General features: G+C 43.0%; 1 protein-coding gene and 1 long non-coding RNA gene across 2 annotated transcripts; both read right to left on the bottom strand.

Moving 5' to 3' along the window:
* Positions 1-5274: 5274 nt before the first annotated feature.
* On the bottom strand, positions 5275-23060 carry BAG3 (BAG cochaperone 3). Its single transcript, XM_069797109.1, has 4 exons — positions 22810-23060; positions 10759-11115; positions 8236-8616; positions 5275-6584 (listed from the first exon to the last, which is right to left on the bottom strand). The coding sequence occupies exons 1-4, from the start codon at positions 22987-22989 to the stop codon at positions 5814-5816; spliced, it is 1689 nt and encodes a 562-aa protein (XP_069653210.1). The 5' UTR covers positions 22990-23060; the 3' UTR covers positions 5275-5813.
* On the bottom strand, positions 14893-19574 carry LOC138687802 (uncharacterized). The gene is made up of 2 exons (XR_011326934.1): positions 18895-19574; positions 14893-18864 (listed from the first exon to the last, which is right to left on the bottom strand). It is a non-coding gene; the product is annotated as an uncharacterized lncRNA (long non-coding RNA).
* Positions 23061-23754: the final 694 nt, after the last annotated feature.

Here is a 23754-nt window from a genome sequence, read left to right as displayed (position 1 = left end):
TTTTGCAAATCTAAACTGTTCACTGTCAGGTGCTGCAGAAATACAGTTGTAAGAGACTGAATTTTTATCTCAAGCTGTTTGTCTCAAAGATTGTTAGATGTGAGGGACTGGACTGTCATCTCAAGGAACTGTGAACTGTTTATCTCGAGCCCTTTGTCTCTGAGATGCCCTGTTTAAGCAGGACACTCCTCTGTCCATAACGACGATTACCAGGCCATTGAGGCATCCAGGGGAGGAAACGGGGCTGGAGCTGACAAGATACTGGTTTCTGGTGTTGATCATGCGAAGGTTGTGTGATAGACAAAACCTGCAGCATGTGACATCATCGAAATATGCCCTATAAAAACCGTGGAGAGAAGCCATGGGGGCTCCCACCACCGAAGAATTGAAGACTGAGGACCAACAGAACGCCACTGGATCCGTGGTGGTGACCACCCTTGCAATCCTATCCCAATGGCTTGCTTGATTTCTGCCTTTTCTTCCATTCTATCCTATCGCCACTATTTTCTCCACTATTTTCCATTTTTGGTACTTCTGATAACAAAAGCTCTTTTGGGTATATGGCATTTGACCTCGTTTGTGTCTTAATCTCGCTCTTGGGATCATATCGAAACCTTCCCCGACATTGGATCGGGACAACAGTAAAGCCAGGGAAAGTTCCATACCCCTTTGTTGCTAAATTCAGTGTATTTCTTTTACTGTTTTAAAACTAAGATACCCCCCCCCTTTTTTTTTTTTAAATTGATTTTATATTTGTGAAGGCAGCTGAACAGCCCTGCAGACAGATCCTCTATCCACTGAGTAGATACAACAGTAGTAACACTTCAAAATTTGTTACATTTTTCTTGCCTGCTCACCTCATTCCTGGAAAAGGTACCATTTCTCATTAGGAGAAGCTACTTATTTTCATGTCTGCTCAGTCTCTGGCCTTTTTACAGAGACTTCCAACAATGTTACCAATTAGTGCAAATTCTAACAGTGATTTCTGTATTTGTTGTGGAACATGTCACAATACTGCACAGTCCTTGTATAGATGTCATATGTAAAGGACCAGAGATGAAGAACTCCATATTCCATGCTTAACTCTGAAATGTGAAGTGTCTCTTTACAGGTTGGTGCCATTTGGAATTCTTTTCTGAAATATGCGTGGCAAATGCACTTTTTTTTTTATAATCTAAAATTTAACCCACGATCCTCTACTTCTGCTTGCTTTACAGTTTGCTGGTGCAGGGGCATATGGATACTGAAGGCTGGATCTCTTCCTTCCTTTCATGCAGATTCCCAGCTTCTGGTGACAGCAGTGAAAATTCTGGTAGGCAACAACTGAACTAGCCTCTAATTTTTACCCTCTTTATTTTTTTGAAGTTGCTTATTTATATATTCTGGAAAGGTAGTTGACCGAGAATTGGTACATTCCACTGCTTTGTAACTAGCTTCTTGCTTGTCTTAAAATAACTCTTGCTTTGGATTACATTGGCTGGCATACGATTACATTTTTATCTAGTATTACAAAGAGTGGACAGACCGTTCAAATTCACAGTGGTTCACAGGAGTGTAGACTGATACCATATAGAACACTGTGAAAGCGTTGTTTGTGTAGAGCTAGGAAATCCAAATCATCCAGTATAAAAGGCTCTTTCTTTGTGCAGCAGAGCTAATATATCTTAGTGTCATCCATTTATCTTTAAGCAAATGCTTTGTCTTAAGAGAAAAATAAACAGCCTAGTTCATTTGGATACTCCTACCCACATAAATAGAAGGTGAAAGTACCAATAAGATTATTTTATCTATTGCCAAAATGATTGTGTTCATATTTCATTAATGACTATATCCAGAGAAATTTGGATTTTGAGTCTTTACATTAAGGCTCCAGGAAATCATACTTTGTATGGTTAACTAGGGCTTCAACCTGTATTCTACAGCCAGCGCTACTAAGCTCAGATTAGCTTTTTCTAAAGGCCTCCTTTACCCAAGTGGCCCAAAAGGGCTGGATTTGTTTCTGTCAAGAAAAACTATGTTATTGATCAATATTAGCTTCTGGAACAAAACCAAAGATTTACCTGGTATTAAATGTTTACAGCTAATGATTTAGATTTTAGTTTTGTAAGACACCTGCATTTCATGACTTGGACACAACAGGACCAAAAGCACAGAAGTTACTGCCCACTAGTCCTTTACTCTCAGCCCATTTTACTCTCATGTGTGTGGAAGGGAAGTCTTATTTAAGTTCATGATGCAGTGGTCTTTTATTTGGTTACCTGCATATTTTCTGAAAATCAATACATGCACATCTAAGGAGGGAGACTGAAAACCAAGGAAATTAAAATATTCTCATCAGCATAAACTTTGTCCTCTTCAGCAGCTATATGCCAGCCGCCAGAAGCTTTTTTGTTATTATTTCAACTATCATTTTAAAAAGTAAAAAGTGCCATGTGATATCCTCACTGAGGATACTGAGACTAGGGCTTTCCTAAACTGGCTTACATTGCTACTGGAGTGCAGGAGAATGACCTGCCTCTACAAACTGTGCTGTGCTGCTCTCCTGCCTTCTGGGTGGAGCTTTGCTTGTATTCCTTTCCTTCCCCAACTTACCTGCAAACACAGCTGAGCTAACATGAAGTTGGAAGTAAAACATATCCCAGATAAAGGGCTTGTACCTCCCACCAGAGAAAGGGAGATATCTGCTGACACTGGTGAGTGCCACAGTTTTGTCTCAGTATGCTCTTGGGGGCAATGTAACTATCTGCTGCCCCTTCTTCAGGGTATAATTTGGCTGTATGTAAATAGTCAAAATGCTATATTTATAGGAAACACAATGCCTCGCTGCTGCGATAGTTTAAATATAGAGAACAGACCACTACTGGCATTTAAAATATCACTAGCTGGACAAGATAGTGCAATCAGAAAATAGCCTAAGCTTTTACTGTGATTCTGTGTACACACTTTTCATAACCTTCTTGCTACTTTTAAATGAACTGAAACAGTCTCTTTCACTGACTTGGGGATTATTTGCTTCTTCAATAAATCAAATGCTTGACATTTACTCAAAATGAGTAACAGGCAGCTTTATTTTTTTCCTGATGAAAATCTTTAAGGTATTTTCTTTTTTTAAAATGGGTACTGCAAATACAGCATGTGTATTTGAACACCTTGTATTCCACAGCACATTTGCCGTTTGTTGTATTGGCTGTATTTGAAAAGTAATGCGATGTACTATAACTCTTATCGCTAGTATTAAAACCCTAATTACTTTCTACCTGAGTTTCAAAGCCAAGTTTCCAGTTAGTTACCCAAGGTCAAGCCACAGACCAGCTAGTACTGTACTGAAGAACTACAAGTTAATGAAGGCTCTTTTTCCTCTCCTCTGCCAGCTACCCACTTCATTGGTACCAATGCAAGGAAGCAAGCAGGCTCCACAAAGAGTAGGTCAGAAGCTGATGGGGAATGGATGGGAATCTTCATCTGCCTCCTCCTTCACTACTCCCTCCTCCCAACCCATATCAAGAATTTGTAGCTATGCTGATGTGTCAAGACATATATGCTGGACTGGGTGCAGCTCACTCTTGAGCAACAGAGGAAACAGACTATGACTCAGAGCAACAGTCGTCCAGCTAGGCAGCTCCAGGGCAGCCAAATGTACTTTCCCTTATTAGGCCAGATCATGATACCTTGCTTGATTTCAATTGGTACCTAATTCTGCAGTAGTATCACTGACTTTAATAATCAGCTTTTAAAATACCGCTTAGCAGAGTCTAACTCTACCTCTAGCTTTGCCTCTTAAAAAAAAAAAACACAACAGTTGTAATTAAATTTGACTCCACCTACTCTGACCAACATTGACTAGTATAACATGAATCAGGCTCCATTAGCAGCAGATGACATGTTTTAAAAGGATAGCACCTGTTTAACTTCCTGTAAATGGTATGTTTTTATGACTGTAATCTGAATTTCCACATTCCCATCTCAGCTAATGAGGTGGTTTTGATATTAATTACTTTAGTATGCTACTAAGAGAAACCAGAAGATAGGGCCTCATACCTCCCACAGACTTTGCTTATAGCTTAATTGTAAGAATCCATGGCTGATTTTCCTCGATTTAGGTATTTTTGTTACATGACATCAGAGACGCATGTCCTCAACTGAAATGTAATTCTGGAGGAGCAATGTGTCACCAAAATAAGTTCATACAAGAATTAAGCAGGCAGATGAACTTTCACACCTCTTCTGCTAGAATACCTACAATGCTGCTCCAAAAGCTGGAGTAGCCAAATGGTTACAAGACATTGTGTATTCTTATCTGGTGGTGTTGACTATCAAAATGAAACTAAAAGCAGCATCAACCTTCTACCTACAACTAAGCAGACAGTCCACTGTCCAACTGTTATTTCAAAACACTTGTTGCATTACAATTTACATGCTCTATTGTTATTTTAAAATATGAAGAGTGACAGTTCTAGATGACCACTCTCAACCTGCCTCTTAAAACCAGGTTTTCAGAAGGGTTTAAACATAATTTCCAATCTAATCTCATGATTCAGAGTACAATTCAATAAGTAATCAATTGTCTTGAACAGCTATATTAAAGTTTTCCTCCTATGCTCTAAACATATGCTATCAGGTAAAAAAAGATCTGTTCATTTTACAAATACAACTCAAAGGTAACTTCTGGACTTTGGTTAGGATTCCTTCCTCCCTTGCACTCATCCTGCACTGGTCTGACTCTGCTGCTTTCATTTTAAATAGATGTAGCTGAAGTATGGTTTATGTCCCTTGCTTAAGTGTAAGTTGCTAATCACTTAGAACAACCACTAAGTATTGCTTAAACTGTTCACAAAATGAGAGGACTACCTCTTAATCATATTAGCTCTATGAATACAAGGTGTGTTAGTCTGGAAATTCAGTAGTTGTTAATAAAAGAATAATGACTTTGCAGAACAAGTTAAGATGCTGTAAAGTAAATTTCTGTAAGACAATAGCAGTAGATATGGATTTCTTAATGTTATAAACACTTCTGCTAAATGGTGACTCACACAGCAGAGCGGGGGGGAAGGAAGTGCTAAGCCAAATTCTTTCCTCAATCCACATATGTGATACAGCAATGACAGTAGAAAGGAGAAGCAAGTGAATGGAGAATGGCACATTTTGGTCTTGGTGAGAAAGCAGCTGTCAGACTAACTACAATGGTGTACTAAAAGAAATCTCCATGTTTAGAAGAGTGTATCTGAAACCAATTACCACCCTTACATTTCCAGCTTATAAAACCACAAGACTAAATTAGGCTTCTATATTATTTTATTTCCCTCTTAAAATATAGCATCGAAGTCCTGCACACATATAAATATCCCTACATTTTCTTACACACTTTCTATCCATCATTACTTAAAGTGCCCAACTGTGAACATTAAAAATAAAAACATTACTGTTAAGAGTGGCTATACTTATAGAAGGACTGGTATTCTGACAATGCAGGCCACTGATTTTACAAAAATCACCTGCAAAAGAATACACCCTAAACAACACGCATCAATATTAACCCTGAAGTATTTGTTTTGGTTTTTTTTCCACTCAGCTGATCTAAAAGTGATTACGGTACAGGGTTTATTTTTGAAACATGTCTTTTACATAGTATAAGAATAAAGGATAAATGCTTACTTTCTAACTCCCTCCTTCCCCCACAAAGTGTTTACTGTGTCCCAAGCTGCTATGTTGATTAAAAACCAGTTGAAAAGAGCTCTGGAAATGCATGCAACTTAAAATTCACTTAAACACACTTTAAGTTATAAAGTCTGAGAGATTTTAATTTCAGCACGTGGCTACGGTTCAGTTGGATTATTAGATGTGTTTGTCGTGGTGGCGAGATTGGTAAACACTTCTTCCTTAGTTTCAGGCTGAGGTCTTTCCATTTTGGTTTCCTCTTTAGCATCTTTATTACTGGTATCTCCCTTGCTCTTGACTACCACAGGTTCAATCTCCATGATTTCCTGTGGTGGCTTAGGCTCTGGCAAATTTGGTTGAAGTCCATCAACTTGAACAGGTTCTGGGACATCTTCTGCTTTCTGTTCAAGTCTTTCCAAAATGTTCTGGACCTTCCTTACACCATCTCTCCTGGCCTGGCGCACATCCGCACGACCCTCAGGGTCCACTGAGTCTAGAGCTAGCAACTCTTTGGTCAAATACTCTTCAATCATCAAGTATTTTTTGTCAGTTTTCTTGCCTTCAAAGGAGTCGACTGCCTGCTCAAGCATTTGTACTTTCTCCAGAATTGCCTCCACTTTCAAAACACCAGGATGCTTTTGAGGTTCTCCTGTTTCCACTGTCTTCGGTGTCGCCGCTTCTTCAGGAGGAGGTCTTTCCTGTGGAGGAACAATCTTAGCTGGGCAGGGAATCTTTTTATCAGCTTTCTCTGCCATGGCTGGAGGCTTCTGGGGTGGTAGTTTAGAATCTGGTTCCTGGTGGGTGACCTGAATTGGGATACATTGTGATGGCACTTCAGTTTCAGGTGGTGGGACTGCCTTGTTTTCAGGTTTGATTTCAGGCGGTGGGGATGGTCTTGGTGGCTCTTGAGGTGGGACTTGCTGAGAAACCTGGTAAGCAAGGCAAGTTTGTGTTGAGACACAATGAACGATGCTCCTTATTTCCTTCTAAAGAAGGAGAAAGAACCTAACATCCAATTTTCTGTACTTCTAAAGTGCAATTTTTGCACATGCCAAACAATTAATCTTTCCTAGGCATTGCTGAATTTTACCATTTTAAAATAGAAAAAAAAAGCACTGTGCTGAAGAGTTCAGTTACTGTTTTCAAGCTATTGCAGATTACAAGCACCAATTGCCTCCCAAAAGACATTAAACTTCAACCCACCAAACCCTGCCCATGCTCACTAAGATCAGCCCTACAAGCAGTTTTATAAGATAGGACCTTAGAACAAAGCCCTCACCTGACTTAAGTCAGTAAGATTTGTTGCAGCCAGCTGGCTGCAGCAGTGTCAAGATTTCATCCTCAGCATAAGAGCTGGTGTTTCTTGAAAAGCCAACTGCTTGCTAGGTTTTAATCACATTTTAGGCTATTCTCATCCCGTTCCTGTTTTCAGGACACTTTTTTGCTAGTGCTTATTTTTACTGATTTTATCTTTAGAGTACTTACATGCAGAGGTTACTATGTCAATCTTATTACCCTGTTGCGATTAGAGACGATGCCTAGGATTACTACAGATCTAACAGTCATCAAATCAGAAATCTCTTGAAATTTGAGATTAGTTTTGAAATCTTAGAAAACTGGAATTCAAGAGATCTGTATTTTCCTTCCCCTGCCAGCCCCTTATTTGTGCACATACACAGTGATTTTGGAAAGGTACTAGATCAACTCTCATGGATTTAGATGGCTGAAGTAAAATACCTAATTTTGTATTTAAACCAAGTAAATGGCCTGCACTGACAACCTGTTACTGCTTTACCCATTAAATACAAAATTTTATTAGGGAGGTCAAATTCTCACCCATAAAAATAAATTAGCATTATAACCTAGAATATGCCATTGAATCTTAAGTCTTCCTGGTTTTGTCCTAGCACCTGTGTTTTCAAAAATACTAACCTAATTCTGCTCCTGTCATTTTCAATGGGAAATCTCTCCAGAGAGAAAAATCAAGGCTTGTTTTTATACATAGCCCCTTCCACACACTCACAGTTGTCAAATTCCCCATAGTCTTTAACTGTAGTTTTACTAAGAATGTTAATATGGAAAAAATGTTCAATGAGCAACATGTTCTATGAGCAAGAGCATGCTTCATGTAGGAAGAACAACAAGCTCCAAGACTAGATTTTGCTGATCCTCTTTCTTCATAACTAAAATTAATTTGTGCATCTGATGCTATCCTAAATGGTTCTGAGACATCAATGAGGTGTGTTTACATAGATGCCACAAATCCCATGGACCTGATTTTCTTCTCACAAACATAATGCAACAGTGACCTCAGTATAATTACACCAAATTATACTCTGATGAGAGGAAAATCAAATTGTGTGTTAAATCATATTTCAGTGATCCAAAGACTCCATAATCCTGATAGGTGGAAAGGCAACTTACTGCTAATATTATCTCAGTATCTCCCAGTTTGTTTAAATCTGGAAATGGAGACTGCTTTACATGCTTTCATGTACCTGTTAGTACAAGCTAATTTTTCAGCTCTAGCCACACTGAACAAAATACCTGGCAGGTAATTCCCTTTGCCATTCTACATACCTGGGGTCTGTCTACGACTGTCTGCACTCTGATGGGAGCTGGGGGCTGCATCTGGGTGGTAACTCTGGCCGGTGAACTTTCACGGCTCGATGAGCCTCTCTGAGACACTCTGAAGGGAGACTGCGCTCGTGTTGTCTTAGGCTCCCTCTCATCTGGCTGAATTCTGTGAAACACTGGTTGGTGGGCTTGGTATTCACTCTGCTGGGCAGGGTAGTGAGTCTTCTGTGCCTGATGGTAGACTTGCGTTGGTTGCCGTTGGATATTTTCATGGATCACGGGAATTGGAATATAACCGCGAGGAAGCTGATGGCCTCCTGCGTTGGGTCTGCCAGAGGACTGAGGGGAAACCGTTGGAGAATCAGAAGCTCCAGGAGATTGAGGCTGCCACGAAAACAAAATCTGTTATTAAATTTTAACCATTTTGTGCTCACAGTACTTTTCATTTCCAAAGAGAAAACAAGGAGATGGTCATAGAAACTGAACTCATATTTCCATCATGCACGGGATCCACTTCCTTGTTTTTTTGGCCAAGGGCCTGACTAGACAAACCACAGAAGTTGAGAGAGCATCATTATAGCAAGTAGAAACCTGAGCTACAGCATTCCCAGCCCTCAAATAAGCAGGGAGTGGATGCTCAGTCAGAATGTTTGCTGCTTTTGCATAGCTGTTCCTGTCTAAACCTGTTAAATTTGAGGTAAAATAAAGTTAAGCAAACAAATTATATGCTGGGGACAAAAAACAACCCCCTAACAGAGGCACACATTTAGAATTCTGATTCTGGTCACACTAATAGATTTTGTTTGGTTTGGTTTTTAAATCATGTAATTAATTTGGTAGCAGGCTATGGCAATGAACATATGGCTAATGCCCCCTTTTCCCTCCTAAGACCTTCTAACACCTTAGCCCCTTGGCACCAGCAGCAACAGCTGCACTAGCTTAGACCTGCTGTTAGCAGAAGCAAGCATCAGGCTTACTGCAGAATCCAGTTTCTGGTGTGTTCCACATTGCAGGGCTGTAGTTTGGGGAAAGGCAGTTTGTTTGCTTACAGCTCCCTCCCACCTCCTGCTATGCCAATCCATCACCTCACCTACTTTGCACCAACTCTAGCAGCTGTCAGGCTATTCTCTGACCAGTTTCACTCACTAAGAGGGAAAAAACTGATTTCCTGATGAGTTTTTTCACACAGCTCAGTGAAAGGCCAGATCAGACTGGAGCTAGCAGAGGAGAGGGCAGGACAACACAGCCAGAAGACAAGAGAAGGGCAGGCAAGGCAAGGCAGGAAGGGGACTAAGACCCCTCTTTTGGTGCTGGTGAACCACTCAGCTGCCCATGAAACAGCAGCCTTAATAAATAAGTAAATGCTAGTTTGTATCATGGTATCCATCACTGCCACTACTGGTGGCCTTGTTGACATGGGGTTTAAAGGCAGTCACAGGCCCTGGTCAGTTGATACCCACACTGCACTGCCTAAGTTTGTAACAGTAAATTCTGAGGTCCTCAGTAGTTATCTCAGAGGACTGCATTCAGTAAGAGGCACAGGAGACATGTTCCTGAAGCCACTCTGTGTACAAAGCTGTACGGTGTTGGTAGATGAAAAGCTGAGCCCTTTGTCCTGGTACTGCATGGACAAGGCATTATTAGTCAAGACAGCTGAGAAACCTGCTAACAGAATTTTAATTATGTTGTTCAGACTCTGAACAGGTTTCAGAGAAAGCCACCACTGCTGAATTACAGACCTGATGATATATTTTCAGCTTGGTGAAGGCTGAATTTCCTGCTCATCTTATTTGAATAAAAATGAGGTTGATAATTCCATATATTACCAGAATACCAATTCTTCTAATTCTCTACAGAGAACAGGCAAACCAAAATCCCACTTTCTGAGACAAACCAAGCAGGGTGATTTTTTTTAATTTTTTTTTTTTTTTTTAGAAGTTCATAGTTGGAAAAGTATTTAACATGCCACTGAATGACAAAAATACTTTACAGTTCACTTTTAAAGCTGTATATATGTAAATCTATACAGTTAATACAACTGAAGTATTGAATTGGAAAGCAAAGATCACAGCAGTACAACTTATAAGATGGCTTGGGCTGTTAGCTAACTGGCCACTTCATTTTTTTTTTCCTCTCCCGCTTTGTCACTTCAGTTTCTGACTCATGGTGCAGAACCCAAGAGACTTACCTGTATCCTCCGCTTCTGGTGGAACTAGAATAAACCCTAAAACAATCCTCCCCTGCTGCAGGACCTGCACGGCTCAGAGGCACCCTTTCTGCAGAAGCCATTTACATGCATTTGTTTGTGCAGAATCATTCCAGAATGAAAGCGGGCGATGCTAAAAACATTATGTATTTATGCTGCCGTGACTGTGCACTTTTGCATTTTAATACTCTGGAAGTATTGGGAAAATGTAATCCTGTGGCAAGTTCGGCTTTCTGAAGGATAAACTACCCGTGTGACATTCAGGTCATAAATGCTGCGAAGACCAATGCAAACACACCCCAGCAACACTGACAAGTTACCTCGGGTCCATGTGTGGCCGGCGCTTGGGCTGCTGCAGCTGCCGTTGTCTGTCCACATTGTTTATCTGTCTGAGAAGCCTCCGTCGGTCCCCGTGGAGGGGACTCGGGGCCGACATAGGCCCCCCTTAGAGGTGGCTGTGCCTGCACCGTGGTAGGCACAGCTTCTGTCTTGTATCGCTGCACACCGGGCTGCGGAGCAGAAAAGCACGGGTGCTGCTGTCTGCCATCGATGCCCTCGTGGATGACGGGAATAGGGATATAACCAGCCCGGAGCTTGGGGTATCCCACGTTTCCTTCTCTTGCTTGTGGCTGCTTGGGGCTATCACGAGATGGACCATTTGCTGATGACTGGCCTTCCTAGAAGTTAAAAACATCACATAGCACTTGCTGGTAGCTCAGCTCAATATACCTGGTGAGAAAAAGCTGCCCTACAGGTCTGTCCTAAAAGCAGTATCAGCTGTGTATCAGAAGTTCAGACCCTCTTGGGTTCATGCAGGGCAGCTAACAGCAGGTGTTAACACTCCAGATCTGCAGGCAAGAGAAGAGAGTAAGCTAAAAAAATCTGCTTATGTATGAGTCTTTCACCCTCACTTCTCACAAATACGAGCTTAAGGCTTTGAAATACCTGTCTAATTACAACAGGGTTTCTGATTTTGCATGTAGCACTTGCATTTAGCCACCAGCCCACCCCCCTCAGATGGAGCTCCTCCAATTCAAACAAGTGCCTGTGGGACCGGAGACATTTCCTTAGCACCTCTCAGAACCCACCCAGTGCTATAGATAACATCTGACAAAAAACTTTCAGGGAAGCCTAATCCCATCAGAAGCATGAGGTTTGCTGGTGGTGTTCTTCCCACTGGCTACCTAAAGAGTTACTAATGCCACATACTGAGGGATATATTCACTTTCACCTAGGGGAGGATCCAGGTCAGTAAATATCAGAGGAGAGAGAAGGGGGTGACAGGATAGCATAACAAAGAGGAAAACACTGAAATGCAAGAAAAAATAAATCCCTGCATTGTCTGAGTATGCTCACTGGACAATGTCAAAGCTCTGGCAAGGGTGGAAGTGGTTTGTACTAAGAGCTCTCACAAGTCCTCTAGTAAGTTCTTCCTGCATCGGTCGTTCTATTTTGAGGCCCTGCGAGGGCCAAGTTCCAGATGTATCTCTAAGTCAGATCATGTAACAAGCACCTCTGTCATTCAGAGGGTAATGTCATTATTCAGTAAGAGGAGAATTTAATAAGGGGACATATGGTGCAAGTGTTGGAAACCCTATTTTTAAAGAGGTGTTTAAGCTGCGAAAATATTTAATGTCACTTCTGTACACATTAATATACTAATTCATTAAGAATTAACTTTTCTACCAACCAGATTTTGAGTGTTCTTCCTATATGACAGTATCCCCTTAAAAAGTAATTTCTGAGAATTCCTGTGAGCCATGATACTGCAGAGAATAAAGGCTATTATTTAGATAGGCTAATAAAATAAAGATAACAAGTACTGAAAGGAACAAGTTCAAAAGTCAGAGGCCCTGATGTTGCCCTTCCTTTTACTCATTAAAAAACCCTTCACAAACAAAGGAAAAATTCTGGAAGAGGCATAGTGGAGAGCCAGGCCTAGAAAGTTTGCACAGAGAAGTAATGTGAAGTTGGCTTTTCCAGTTGCAGAACGAGGATGATCTCATGCCAAGGTCTGCACTGGGATCCACCGGTGACAGATGAGTCATTTTAAATTCACCATACCAGGAAACCACATTCCTCTGCTGAACACAGGCCGTCTAGGGGCTTCAGGACCCCAAGGACCAACAAGCATTTGCCAGTTCACCTTCTACCAGCATAACCCTGAATCCGCAGCACTCCCGGCAGCCATCTCTCCCGGGACCTGGAGGGACGCGCAGTCACGCCAGCAAACTGCATTCACCGGAAAATAAATTTGAGGTGCGCTCAGCTAGCAACAATGCGAGGCTGCGTCAGAGCCAAATGTCTGCCGGGCGAGTGGAGCCGAGCAGGCTGCCGGGCAGGGAGGGAAACCGATGATTCGACAGTCGGAAGAAGCACCTTGCCACTTGCTCCACGCTGACTCGATGCATTCTGCACCCAGCGTACACCAGCTGCTCGCACAGTCTCCCCGACACGGAGGGAGCAGGCTGCGGGTGTAACCGGAGAGTTCACAGCCAGCCACCCCACCTACAGGCACGGCTCCCACGGCTATAAAAAGGAGATTCACTCACTTGCAGCATTGTCAGACTCCCTGCGGGAAGGGTCAGTGCTGGGGAGGGTTTAGGAGCTGGGTGGGCCAGAAGCACCTACAGATGCCTTGACAGGAGAAGGCTCTCAGCCACAGGTGCTCCACTCCACCTGAGTGTACAACAGATCTGCCCTAAGGGATTAGTTGCCCGCTCCTCTCTCAGCATTTTAGGGGCCTGCCATGTTCTGAACTGCACCATTTGGGGATAAGACCTTAAATCTTCTGGAGTAATCCACAATGATACATCATTGCCAACGCTTCAACAAGGACAGCGTCCCACTCCCCTCACCCTCCATGAACCCCCTCCTAGGAGTCTGACCATGGGCTTCCCCTCCCTTGTCTTCATTTTCAGACCCTTGAGGCTGCCCTTGTTTTGAACTGTCTTAGCAATTTGAGAAATCTGCCGCTGCAACTTAAGCCCTGGTAAGGAATACTAAAGCAGCAGCCCAAAACCAAAGAAAAATCAGGTTGGACTGCTTTTTCAAACCACTCAGTTTAGATATGAAGTGAAACTTCTAGCAAGTTTAATACTTTTTTTTTTTAATGGAAACACTGGGTGTTCTTGAAGAACCACATCATAAACTATACTCTCATAATTTGTCATTTATTCTTACAGCTTCAGACAACCTGTGCTGCTCCTGTGGAAAGTTAGTATTTCAAGTTGGTCCTTTGTTCCAGCCTTTTTTTTCCCCTGTAGTCAGGTCTGCTAACCACAGAAGAATTTTTGTGTGTGTGTCTCTTAACAGTGCAGCCATATTGGAGCAGTTCTCAGTAAAGGAACAAATGCAGCATCCCTTTTTTTTTTTCCACCATCAATAACTCTGAGGCAGAGAGATCAGATTTAGGAAAAGTGCTCTCATCACAACTGCTCTTCCTGATCCACATTGTTCTCTTCAATTAATATTTAACTCTATAAACAGTTGCTTATGTTAGCCAGTTTGTAATACCGCATCCTCAATATTGCTTCTTCTTTCCTATTCCCTTTCTTCGCACCGTTTCATATGTCCATGAACACACACAATTCATGTACTTTGAAACACCCTGCACTGAGGAACAACACTGCAGGACCATGACCAAACACTGAAGAGGCCTTGGGTTCAGGTAGATGGCTGCTAGTGGTTTGTGTTTGTTTTTAGTGAGAATCCAGCACTACAGTGAGTGCATGCAGATCCCAATACCCCCACCTTCAGGCATTTGGCCAAAGCAGTTCTGTTTTGTGCAAGGGAGCCTGTGTTTCCAGCCTGGACAAACAGGTTCTGGAAGACTTCAGGAGAAGCTCAGGTGTGCCTGGGAACACTGTGTCAAGGCGGGAGGAATGGAATTGAACTCTGAAAAACTCTTGCAGTAATGCTACGGATAAGAGATTCATGGATTCCCTCTGAACGCTTTCCCAAATTCCTAAATTTCACAGGACAGCCAGCCGGGAGACCAAAAACTGCCATTTTTGGTTTTATTTGCCTTCTATCAAACACAGTTCTTGCTCGTTATAGTAACAAGCATGTTTTCTGAAAAAGCTCAGAGCTCACATTTAACACAAATCTGCACAAAGAGATATGACCAATAAGTGAATGACAAGCATTAGTCCATCATCCTTCCCAGTTCAAGTATAAAAACCAGGAACCCAACTCAGATTTCAGCACTAAAAACTTCAGTAAATTTCTCCTGCCCTCACCCAAAGAAACAAGTTCTTTGGCAATAAAATTGAGAGTAATTATAAGCAACAGAATATTGATGAATTTTCCTATAAGTAGCAGGGCTGACAGTCAGCACTGCAGGAATCTCAGCTGTGATCACACACTTATTTCATATTTAAGAGACAGAATCCCCAAAAAGAAGGGAGCACAAAAGTGCAAAAAACTCCCTTGAGCAGCCCAGAAATTTTAACAACAGTCCTGGCCTACACTTCAGGTACATTTCAGAAACACCAGCAGAAACTCAGACCTGATCCACCATTTCAGGAGGCACTGAGCAAGTGTAAAGGAGTCATCATTGCCAGTCAAACAAGAGAAAAAAATGCACTGCTGTGTTTTGAACAAGCTGCAAGCCATCCTGGGAGATCTGCTCAGGAGGAATGACAGCACTCCCACCTCTCGGGACCAGGACATGTGTTTCTGTTGTGAGGCCATCACCATGATAAATAAAGGTGCAGCCAGCACAAGTTGTGCAACTGGAAAAAACACTTCATACCCCCACATCCTACTCTTGGCTTCCCATGGGAAGGGCACCATCAGGAGTGACGCTAAAATCCTAAAATTTGCTCAGATTTTAAGCGAGTTCTGACACTGTGTGCCATTGGAATGAAAAAAGTGACAGTAGGAGAAAAAACATAACCTTGCAACAAAACTCCCGGTACAGCTGTGCTATCTATCTGGAGTGGGTAATGGCGTAACTCCTTATGTGCCCCAGTGACTGCTCAAGTATTATTCCAGACTGAAATACAGAAACCTGCAAATTCAGTCACGGCTGATGTTAGCAAATTGCCATTGCAGTCATCCAGATGGCTGTACCAATAGAATTAAATTCGTCACAGTATTCTGTATGCATGCTAGATTACTTGAATAGTTGTATCGAAACTGGAATCCCCCTTTTGAGACTGCTTGCATAATACATTTTTCATTCTTCTTATACTAAAATGGTCTACAGAAGTTAAAAAGCAAGTTTTGCTGCTATCACAGACTTGCATTTTTCTTGACCTGTACTGATATTATTTGTTGTACAGTAAATTTGAGTCCTCTAAAGCATGTAGGTATTATATACACATGTAGCACCCCTGTAGCTCTTGCAGAGCAACAGAGCAAATATTTAAATTGTACTTGTTTTGTAAATATTATCTACCAAAGGAACGCAAATTTTATGAACATTACCAAGAGATGAAATCTCTTTCTGTATGCAAACAGAAGGTCTACTGACTTCAGTATGCTTCTGAACTTTTAAGCTGCTGCTGTAAAGAGTATCATGCAAATAAAAAGTATTTTGGTTGCTCAAATGACTGAGAAAATGCCAGTATCTGACAAAATCTGACTCAAGAGCATACTTCCCATGATTTTAAGCCCAGATCCTATATATTTAGAAAGAAGGGAGTAGTACAATCCTGTTCTTTCACAACAGAATACAACAACGTAACTGAGTGATTGAGATACAACAACTAAGTTTTCTTTGCACATATACTCAAATCTATTTTTTCCTCAGAAATTGCCATGAATAACCAAAGCCAGTAGTACCTAACAGTCAAATCTAAGAATGACATACCAATTCTATTTATTAAAAACATATACCATTTTATGTCAGGGAAAGGCAAAACTTTCACCATTAGAATTGGATTCCATACCTGCTCGTATTTTACTTTTGGCCAGACCTTTTTTTTTCCCTTCTCTGTTACACTAACTAGACAAATCAAAACTACACCACTAGAGATCAGCATATCCAAGTATTCCTTGTAACTTGACTAAAGTACTAAAAAGTTTCTCAACAGTGCTTTGTGTTAAAGCATACTAATAGTACAACATTACCATAAAGTATGTTTCATTAATACTTCCCAGAGTAGTATACAAGTGGGAAGGTGGAGAGTGATTTGCTCTCACTGCTGACCTCTTAACTTCCTACTGCCATGCTTCAGCCACTAAAGATTTTTACATTCTCCCTCTTTTACTCACAATTTGTGCTTAAAAATATACACTGAGCACATAGGCATTTGAGCAAGATATCATTAGCTAATGACTGAAGAAAACCATGAATAAGCTTAGTCGCATGAGCTGTCTCAGTAGAGCTTCATGTCGGTCACATCATGTAACCCATTTATACACCAAGCTGCTTTTGATGTTTTACTTGTTGAATGCTGAGTTTTATTTCCTAACATACACATGTGTAGGCAAACAGGCCTTTTGTTCTCTCTTGTAATTATCGTGTTGTATTATGCAAGTATTCCATTAACATATGCTCTAACTGATGAAGTGCAATGATGTCATTAGAAATAAATAGACACTATTAAAGACTGAAGAAGAAATCTAGTCCTAAGCTTTCCAGAACACAGAGCCTTATTGGAGCAAATATGTTGGCTATCTTGCAGACCAATCTTGTTTCAAGAACTAAAACTGTTCTTTTTTGATCACTAATATGATTCTTTCTTAGGCTAAAAAGCCTTGGCTCAGACATGACAACACTTGCCCTTTATGCCCAGGAGTGGAAGTTGGCCCTTGCACAAAAAGCATCCGATGGGCCAAACTGAACATGTTCAAAGAAGCAATGACTGCTACAAAGAGCACAGCGCTCTTAGAGAGCTCTGGTATCACTACCCATCCTGTCAGCTTTAATGGACGGGGTTAAAGAAAAGCCCTTTAGAGCGCTAACAGAAATATCCTTGTCAAGGGTGATGAGAATGACACACTTTATTCAGTTATTTCTGTTCACTGCCTGCTTACCCAACAAGCAAGTGGTCAACCTGTTGCTTCCCTGCTATTAGCTGTGAGCCAGAAATTTGGAACATGGAAGAAAGTACAAGCCTCAAGAATTAGCACAACAAGAACAACAAAAAGGACAATAAGAAGCTAACAGTTGAAGAGTCAGCTATGACTTTTACAGGTTATAGTCAGGGTCTACATTTTCATCTAAATTTCATTTTGCACACAGCAGTTTTCTGACTTCACTTCCTTAAACAGCAATTTTCCAACACTATAAAAACACTTGCTATGCTGCACCCTATTTATCAATTATAAGGCTTTGCCATCAACCGTAAAAACGTACTTTTGTGCTACCTGACCTACCAGGCGATGTTAGACAAGTCGCTTCACCACCCCATGTCTCATTTTCCTGTCTGTAAAACCAAGAAGGAAAAATAAAAAAAATACACACACATACCCCCAAATCAAACAGCTTCTGCAACTTATTTGAAGATACAGCCTTTTTCACCTATAATTAAGTAATGTAACTTCTGTAAACAAGCCATTTCTTCTATTTGATATTTATCTTTAACTTGGCATGAAGAAAGGGCATAGCTGCCACAGAAAAAGATGGGGACAGAGCTTACCTAGAAGGTGATAGTGTCTATATGCCCCCAAGCATATTGGGCTTTTACCTGCCTTATCATGGTTCAAGTCCTGCCTGTGTGTATGTTGTGTTAAAAATGATTCCTAGGTAAGAACGCTGCCACCTGGCACAAGTATTCTTCCTTTCTCCTTTAGAAAAGAGGTATGCTGTGTCAGGAGTTACACAGAACCATGCAAAACTTTCCTTGCTTTTCCTCTTGCATGATTGCCCAGACACTGACGTGTTATTTCTAGCGTCATTTCTTTGTGTTCCCTTCTCTTATTTCCAATTTGATCCACCCCTTGTTTCCAGATTAGTTGGTATCTCCATAAATTAACTCCCTGCTTACCATGTTCTATCAAGGGGGGCTTTAAATTTGAACTACAGAAAGCAGCTTCAGGGCATCTGGGCAAAGCCAGTACACAACCCTCCAAAAATTCCCTACTGATAATTTCACCACTCCTACATATTATGCCTTTTATGTACAGTACCTTTTTAATCCAGTAACTAGTTTATTAACCTGACTGTGACAGAATGCACATCAGCATAAGTAATGTAAAAACCACTGCAGGCAAGAGAGACTTAAATTGTTACCTAGTCTTACATTCCCTTCCACTGATGTGAACCACTGCAAAAGACGCAGCAAGGCTGTATTGAACTTTCAATGCAATTTCTAATTTGGTCTACCAAGAATTTTTCAGTCAACTCAAACGTGAGAAGTCACTGCTCAAAAATAAGTTCACTGCTAAAGAGATGGGAATTGAGTGACTTAAGACTTATTTTGGGGAAGCAGAGAGAAAAGAGATGCAACAGTCATGAAGGGTGAGGAGGGAAACTTAGGTGTAGTTAGTTGTTCGCCAAATACCAACGGTGTAGTTAGTTGTTCCCCAAATACCAATGAAGCCATTAGTACGAGGGTAAAATGGCTTCTTCCTCCTTTGTTTAGACTGCGCAGTCATTGTTGCAACCAATGAATATATCACTTTTATGACTGTTCCCAGACTTTGTGGCTGGCTGGTACAGCTTCTCAAACCTAAGGCATTAGTGAGCTATCGATCACTGTAGTATTAGTTCAGTGAAGCTCAGCACAGTCAATTCCTTTGGCCTATTTTTAGTTGCAGTATTTCCCATTGGGTTTACTGCATGTGGAAACAACATACGGAAGGGGCACCAGTAAATACTTACACAAGCCTTGTTTCTGTTTTCTTCTTTAAACATAATCTATTTTTATCAACACTTTGGGGAACACCAAGTAAACAATCTAACATTATAAGACAACCCTGCAGAAAGTATGCTGAGCTGTGATGGCGTAACTTAGAAAACACCAACAACTGATAAGCGTAAGAAATTAGTAATTCTACCAAAGCAAAGATAGGAAGAAGAATGACATTGCTAGTAAACACTTTTTTAGTAAAAGTATGCATATACATGCTTCACAACATCAATTGTACCTTATTCTTTGAATGTCTTACTATTAACTAATTAGACACTTGGAAGAAAATCATTAGTCTACCAAGAGGTTTTGTTAATAAATGTTTTTCAGTCATTTGCAAAGTCACGGCTTATCTCTCTATGGAGTATGGTGCGAGATTTTCTGTTCTTTCTCAGGAAGGTCTCCCTAGTCCAGCCTTATACTGCAATGATTTCATACAAGTTACAGAGCTAAACATGCAGAAGAAGGACAGCCATACTTCACGTGGGTAAAAAAAGGCCAGACTGAATGAGGAAATAACAGAGCGCCATCTGAATTGATGAACACATCTAAAATACGTAGTTAAATGCAAAATCAAGGTCTGGTTAAATGCAAAATCAAGGTCTGGTTAAATGCAAAATCAAGGTCTGGTTCCGTTCCTCTAAAATGGCTTTGTCATGGTTTGAAATTTTAGAAGAGCCATTTCCCATTCTACCTGATTATCTCTGACAGTTTACTGCAGTCAGTGTAGTCACACTGATGACAAGCCTAAAGTGAGAAGACCAAGACCCAACTACTTGGGGAAAAAAAAAAGGGACTTCATTATTAATACTGTCTCAGCTATATTACTTAGCTAGAAAAGCTCAGTTTAGCTTTAGACCTGTGCTCCATTCATTGTCCACTTAGTGCAATGCCTCATTTCGTTGCCTAGGACTCTTCAGAAAGAGAACAAATATTCAGAGAGAGAATATTGATGGCCGTAGTGTAAGGGTTATTTAAAGACCAACATAAAGGTGATAAAAAAAATTGCTAGTTTCACTGGCTAATTTCAATGAAAGCAAGGCAGCAATAAAGTCAGTACAAGCTTGATCTTTGTATAATCATCCTTGAAAAGGTGCATGAATTCTGACACATGCAGTTAGCTTTTGCAATTCTCAGATCACTTCTAAAAGCCCCAAGTTCTCATTTGAGCTAGACTGAGAATGAGGGAAATCAGAAAGCTGTTCATATCTAGTCTTTCTTTCTGCCAGTGCCTGTGATTTTGTTCTTCCTACCTGTTTAGGTTAAAAAAAAAAAAAAAAAAAAAGAATCTAATGCTTCAAAAAAATCACTGCTGGATTTCAAATTCAATGTCATTGGGTAATCTGTCTTCTCTGGCATTGTCTAGCTAAGAAAATATTATTTAGGAAGAGAAATACTTTCCTTGGGCTTGATTCTGAGATTCTTTTTCTAAGTAGTACGTGTCTCTGTGAAATATACTGGTACTTAACAAACGATTTCAGAAGCTGTCCACTGATTCCAGCAGATATTCTTAACTCAAGGCTCTGACAAATGGCTGTATGAGATCAGTTACACACAACTTCTATCACCATAAACCAGAGGTTTTTTTCTTTGAACAACGTTAAACAGGAACTCCCCAAAGTCAGTAATTTTCCATATTCATTTCTGGAAGCTTTTCTCTCCCTCCCCATGAACAATCCCAAAGCATACACACATTCCCGCTTATAGTGAGCGGTAACAGATTTTCCTGTTTGGAAGAAAGTGTATCCCACAAAAGCCATTCAAAAGCAGGTGCAACTTTTTCTATCTGTAATAACCCTTGCAAGTTGGCAGAAGAAGAGGCACTTTTCATTACCACAGATTTCACATCAGATAGGGGTGAAAATCTGTTTTGTTTCAGGCACCCACTCAAGCAGAGTACTGATCCATCAGAGTACTTCAAAGCCTCTTTTCACACCATTATCAAAAGCAGCTTAAACGTGACTTTTCTATTAAATGGGTTAGTTTCAAGTAGTATTTCCGTAACAAAAGCGCACTTTGCCTCTCCAGTAGGTTTTATGGTTTATAAAACATACTATTTATTATTTTTATTGCCATAACAGCCAGTGTTAACAGGTGCCTCATTACAGCAGGAAGATGGTGTCTCCAAAAAGGAGTTAAAGCATTTCTTCCTATGCCAATATCAATATTCATATTACTGAATTCCATTTTTTATGACCTCTGTGTTATTACTAGAATTATGTCGCTTATTTATAGATCCAATGAACTAGCCCTTAGGAAGTGGAAAAGGGGGTTAATCTGTGATAGAAAAGCACATCCCTTTCATTTCTTTTCAACACCAGGCCGCTCTCGCACCCAGCTTTCAGTCATGGTCTGCACCCACGAACTGGGCAATTACTATTTTAAGGAACATGAAGTTCTTAAAATAATAAAGACCGAGTGCTTTGATCCTCATGTTTTATGTAAGGCTACAGGAGAAGTTGTTGCAGCAGGCACGTTGGGAGATACACGTCGAAGGCAGCCGGTACCTCCCAACCGCTGCATTATTATTCTTTTATTTTGTTTTGCACGCTCAGCACAGGCTCACCCGCACTCGGGGGGCTCCCGGCAGCGCTTTCCCTGTGCTCCCCCCGGCCCCGTGAGGCGGCTGCTGCCCCGGCCGGGTCGAGCGCTGCCGCCCCGCAGCAGCCGCCGGCCTCGGGCTCCCGGCCAGCCGCACGGCTCCGCGCCGGCTGCCCCCGCCTCTCCCGGCGCCGGCCACGGAGCTCCGCGCACGGGTACGTGGCCGAGCCCCCCCCACCCCCGCTTCGAGGCGGGGACCCCGGGCGGCCAAACCCAGCGCAAGCCGTTCCGTGGCGGGGCTCGGCAGCCGGCGTGCCCGGGGCGAAGCGGTGGAAAACCCCGGGGGAACCGCGCTCCCACCCCGCAACTTCTACCGGGGCTCGAGTTTCCAGCACTTTCTGCCGACGGCCGTGGCACTGCGGGAATATCAGCGCGGGGCAAAGAGCTGCGTTCCCCGAAGGGGCTGTATTCCCCAAAACCGAGGGAATTTGACCCGACGGGGCCGTTCGCGAGGGGCCCGACAAAATCACAGCGGCTCTCCCCTCCGCGCCGCTCCTTCCATGGACATATTTGGACTAAGATACGGCTTTTCTCTGAGCATGCTTAAGAACAAAACCAGACCAGACAGCTACAAAGATAGTTCTGTGACCAGCCAAAAAAAATAAAAAGGGAAAACAAAACTTGAGAAGTAAAAGTCCGGGCCGGGCTTCTTAATTTTTTTAAGGGCGTTCATTGTTTGGGCTGCTCACAGCTGAAAAATAAATCAAGGTTCCCGTCTTCCCTGGCAGGCCGGGTGGACTTAACCAACTTTAAATAAACATTACAGGGCCGAGGTATCAAATGATTTAATGCACAAAAAAGGGACTGCAGTGCGTCAGAGACAAAAGGCAGCTCCTACCCTCACTGCATTGCCATGCGCTGGGGGGGGGGGGGGAGCGCCCGGGCCCCCCCCCCCCCAGCCCACCCCACCGGGACGGGACAGGGACGGGGAGACCGGGGGGGGGGGGGGGGTACCACCCGCCGTACCTGCGCCGCCGCCGCCCGCAGACGCGGGTCGCTCCAGGTGGTGGTGCGGCTGTTGTGATCCACGAAGAAGGGCCAGCCCGTCTGCGGGTCGATCTTGATTTCCCAGCCGGGGGGCAGCGGCTCGGCGCTGCCCTCCATTTGCGGCGGTGGAGGCGGTGGGGAGTGAGCGGCGGCGCTCATGGCTGGCCGGGGGCCGGAGGCCGTGGCGAGTGCCCAGTGCCGGGCGGGGGCGCCGGACCGGCGGCTTTATCCGCCGCGGGGCCCGGGGGGGCGGAGGCGGCGGGGCTGGAAGTGTCTGGAAACGGCGGGGCGGGGGGCGGCGGAGGAGGAGGGACGAGGGACGGGGGGAGGGACGCGGAGGAGGAGGAGGAGGAGGGACGCGGAGGAGGGACGCCGGCGAGCTGGCCGGCTGGAAACTTCTGGTTATCTCCAGCAGGGCTCGGCAGACCCTCGGGTCACCGGACACGTCCACCCCCCACCCGGGGGCCGGTCGTGCCGCCCCGAGAGCTGCAGCCCGGCGGGGGTGGCGGGCGGCACCGGGGACGAACGAACCCGGTGGGTTCGCTTTGCAGGAGCTCGGCGGGGCAGCGCTTAGCGCAGGCTGCGGGAACACGCGTAGGACAGTAAATAACGTACAACACGGAGCTGCTGCACTGCTCCGGCCGGTCCCTGCTGCAGCTCCGAGTCTGGTGCCTCGGAGCCTGCATGTCGGGCAAGCGGTGGCCGTGGAGAATCCACAGCCATCCCGCACCCTCGAGGGTCCTTTGGCAGGGGCACGATCGCCCCTTAACTCCTGCCGACTGCCCGGGGTAGCGAGCAAAAGCCCACAGCTCCTCCCAAAAGCTCCTTGCCCCGTGACTGGCAATTCGGGGTTAGAGTTGGCAAGTAACAAAAATAACGTTTCTTCCCGAACAAGGGTGTGAGCAGGCATTGTACTCCAGATTC

Source organism: Haliaeetus albicilla, chromosome 11 (genome assembly GCF_947461875.1).
Source record: "Haliaeetus albicilla chromosome 11, bHalAlb1.1, whole genome shotgun sequence".
Taxonomy (NCBI): Eukaryota; Metazoa; Chordata; class Aves; order Accipitriformes; family Accipitridae; genus Haliaeetus; species Haliaeetus albicilla.
This window is presented reverse-complemented; position numbering and strand designations above follow the sequence as displayed.

Excerpts from the sequence above, each read along its gene's own strand:
- BAG3 (XM_069797109.1), bottom strand. The coding sequence starts at position 22,989 with ATGAGCGCCGCCGCTCACTCCCCACCGCCTCCACCGCCGCAAATGGAG. Across the intron at positions 11,116-22,809 it reads TGCGGGCGGCGGCGGCGCAG|GAAGGCCAGTCATCAGCAAA; the intron begins GTACGGCGGGTG and ends TTTAACTTCTAG. Across the intron at positions 6,585-8,235 it reads CAGTCGTAGACAGACCCCAG|GTTTCTCAGCAAGTCCCACC; the intron begins GTATGTAGAATG and ends CTTGCTTACCAG.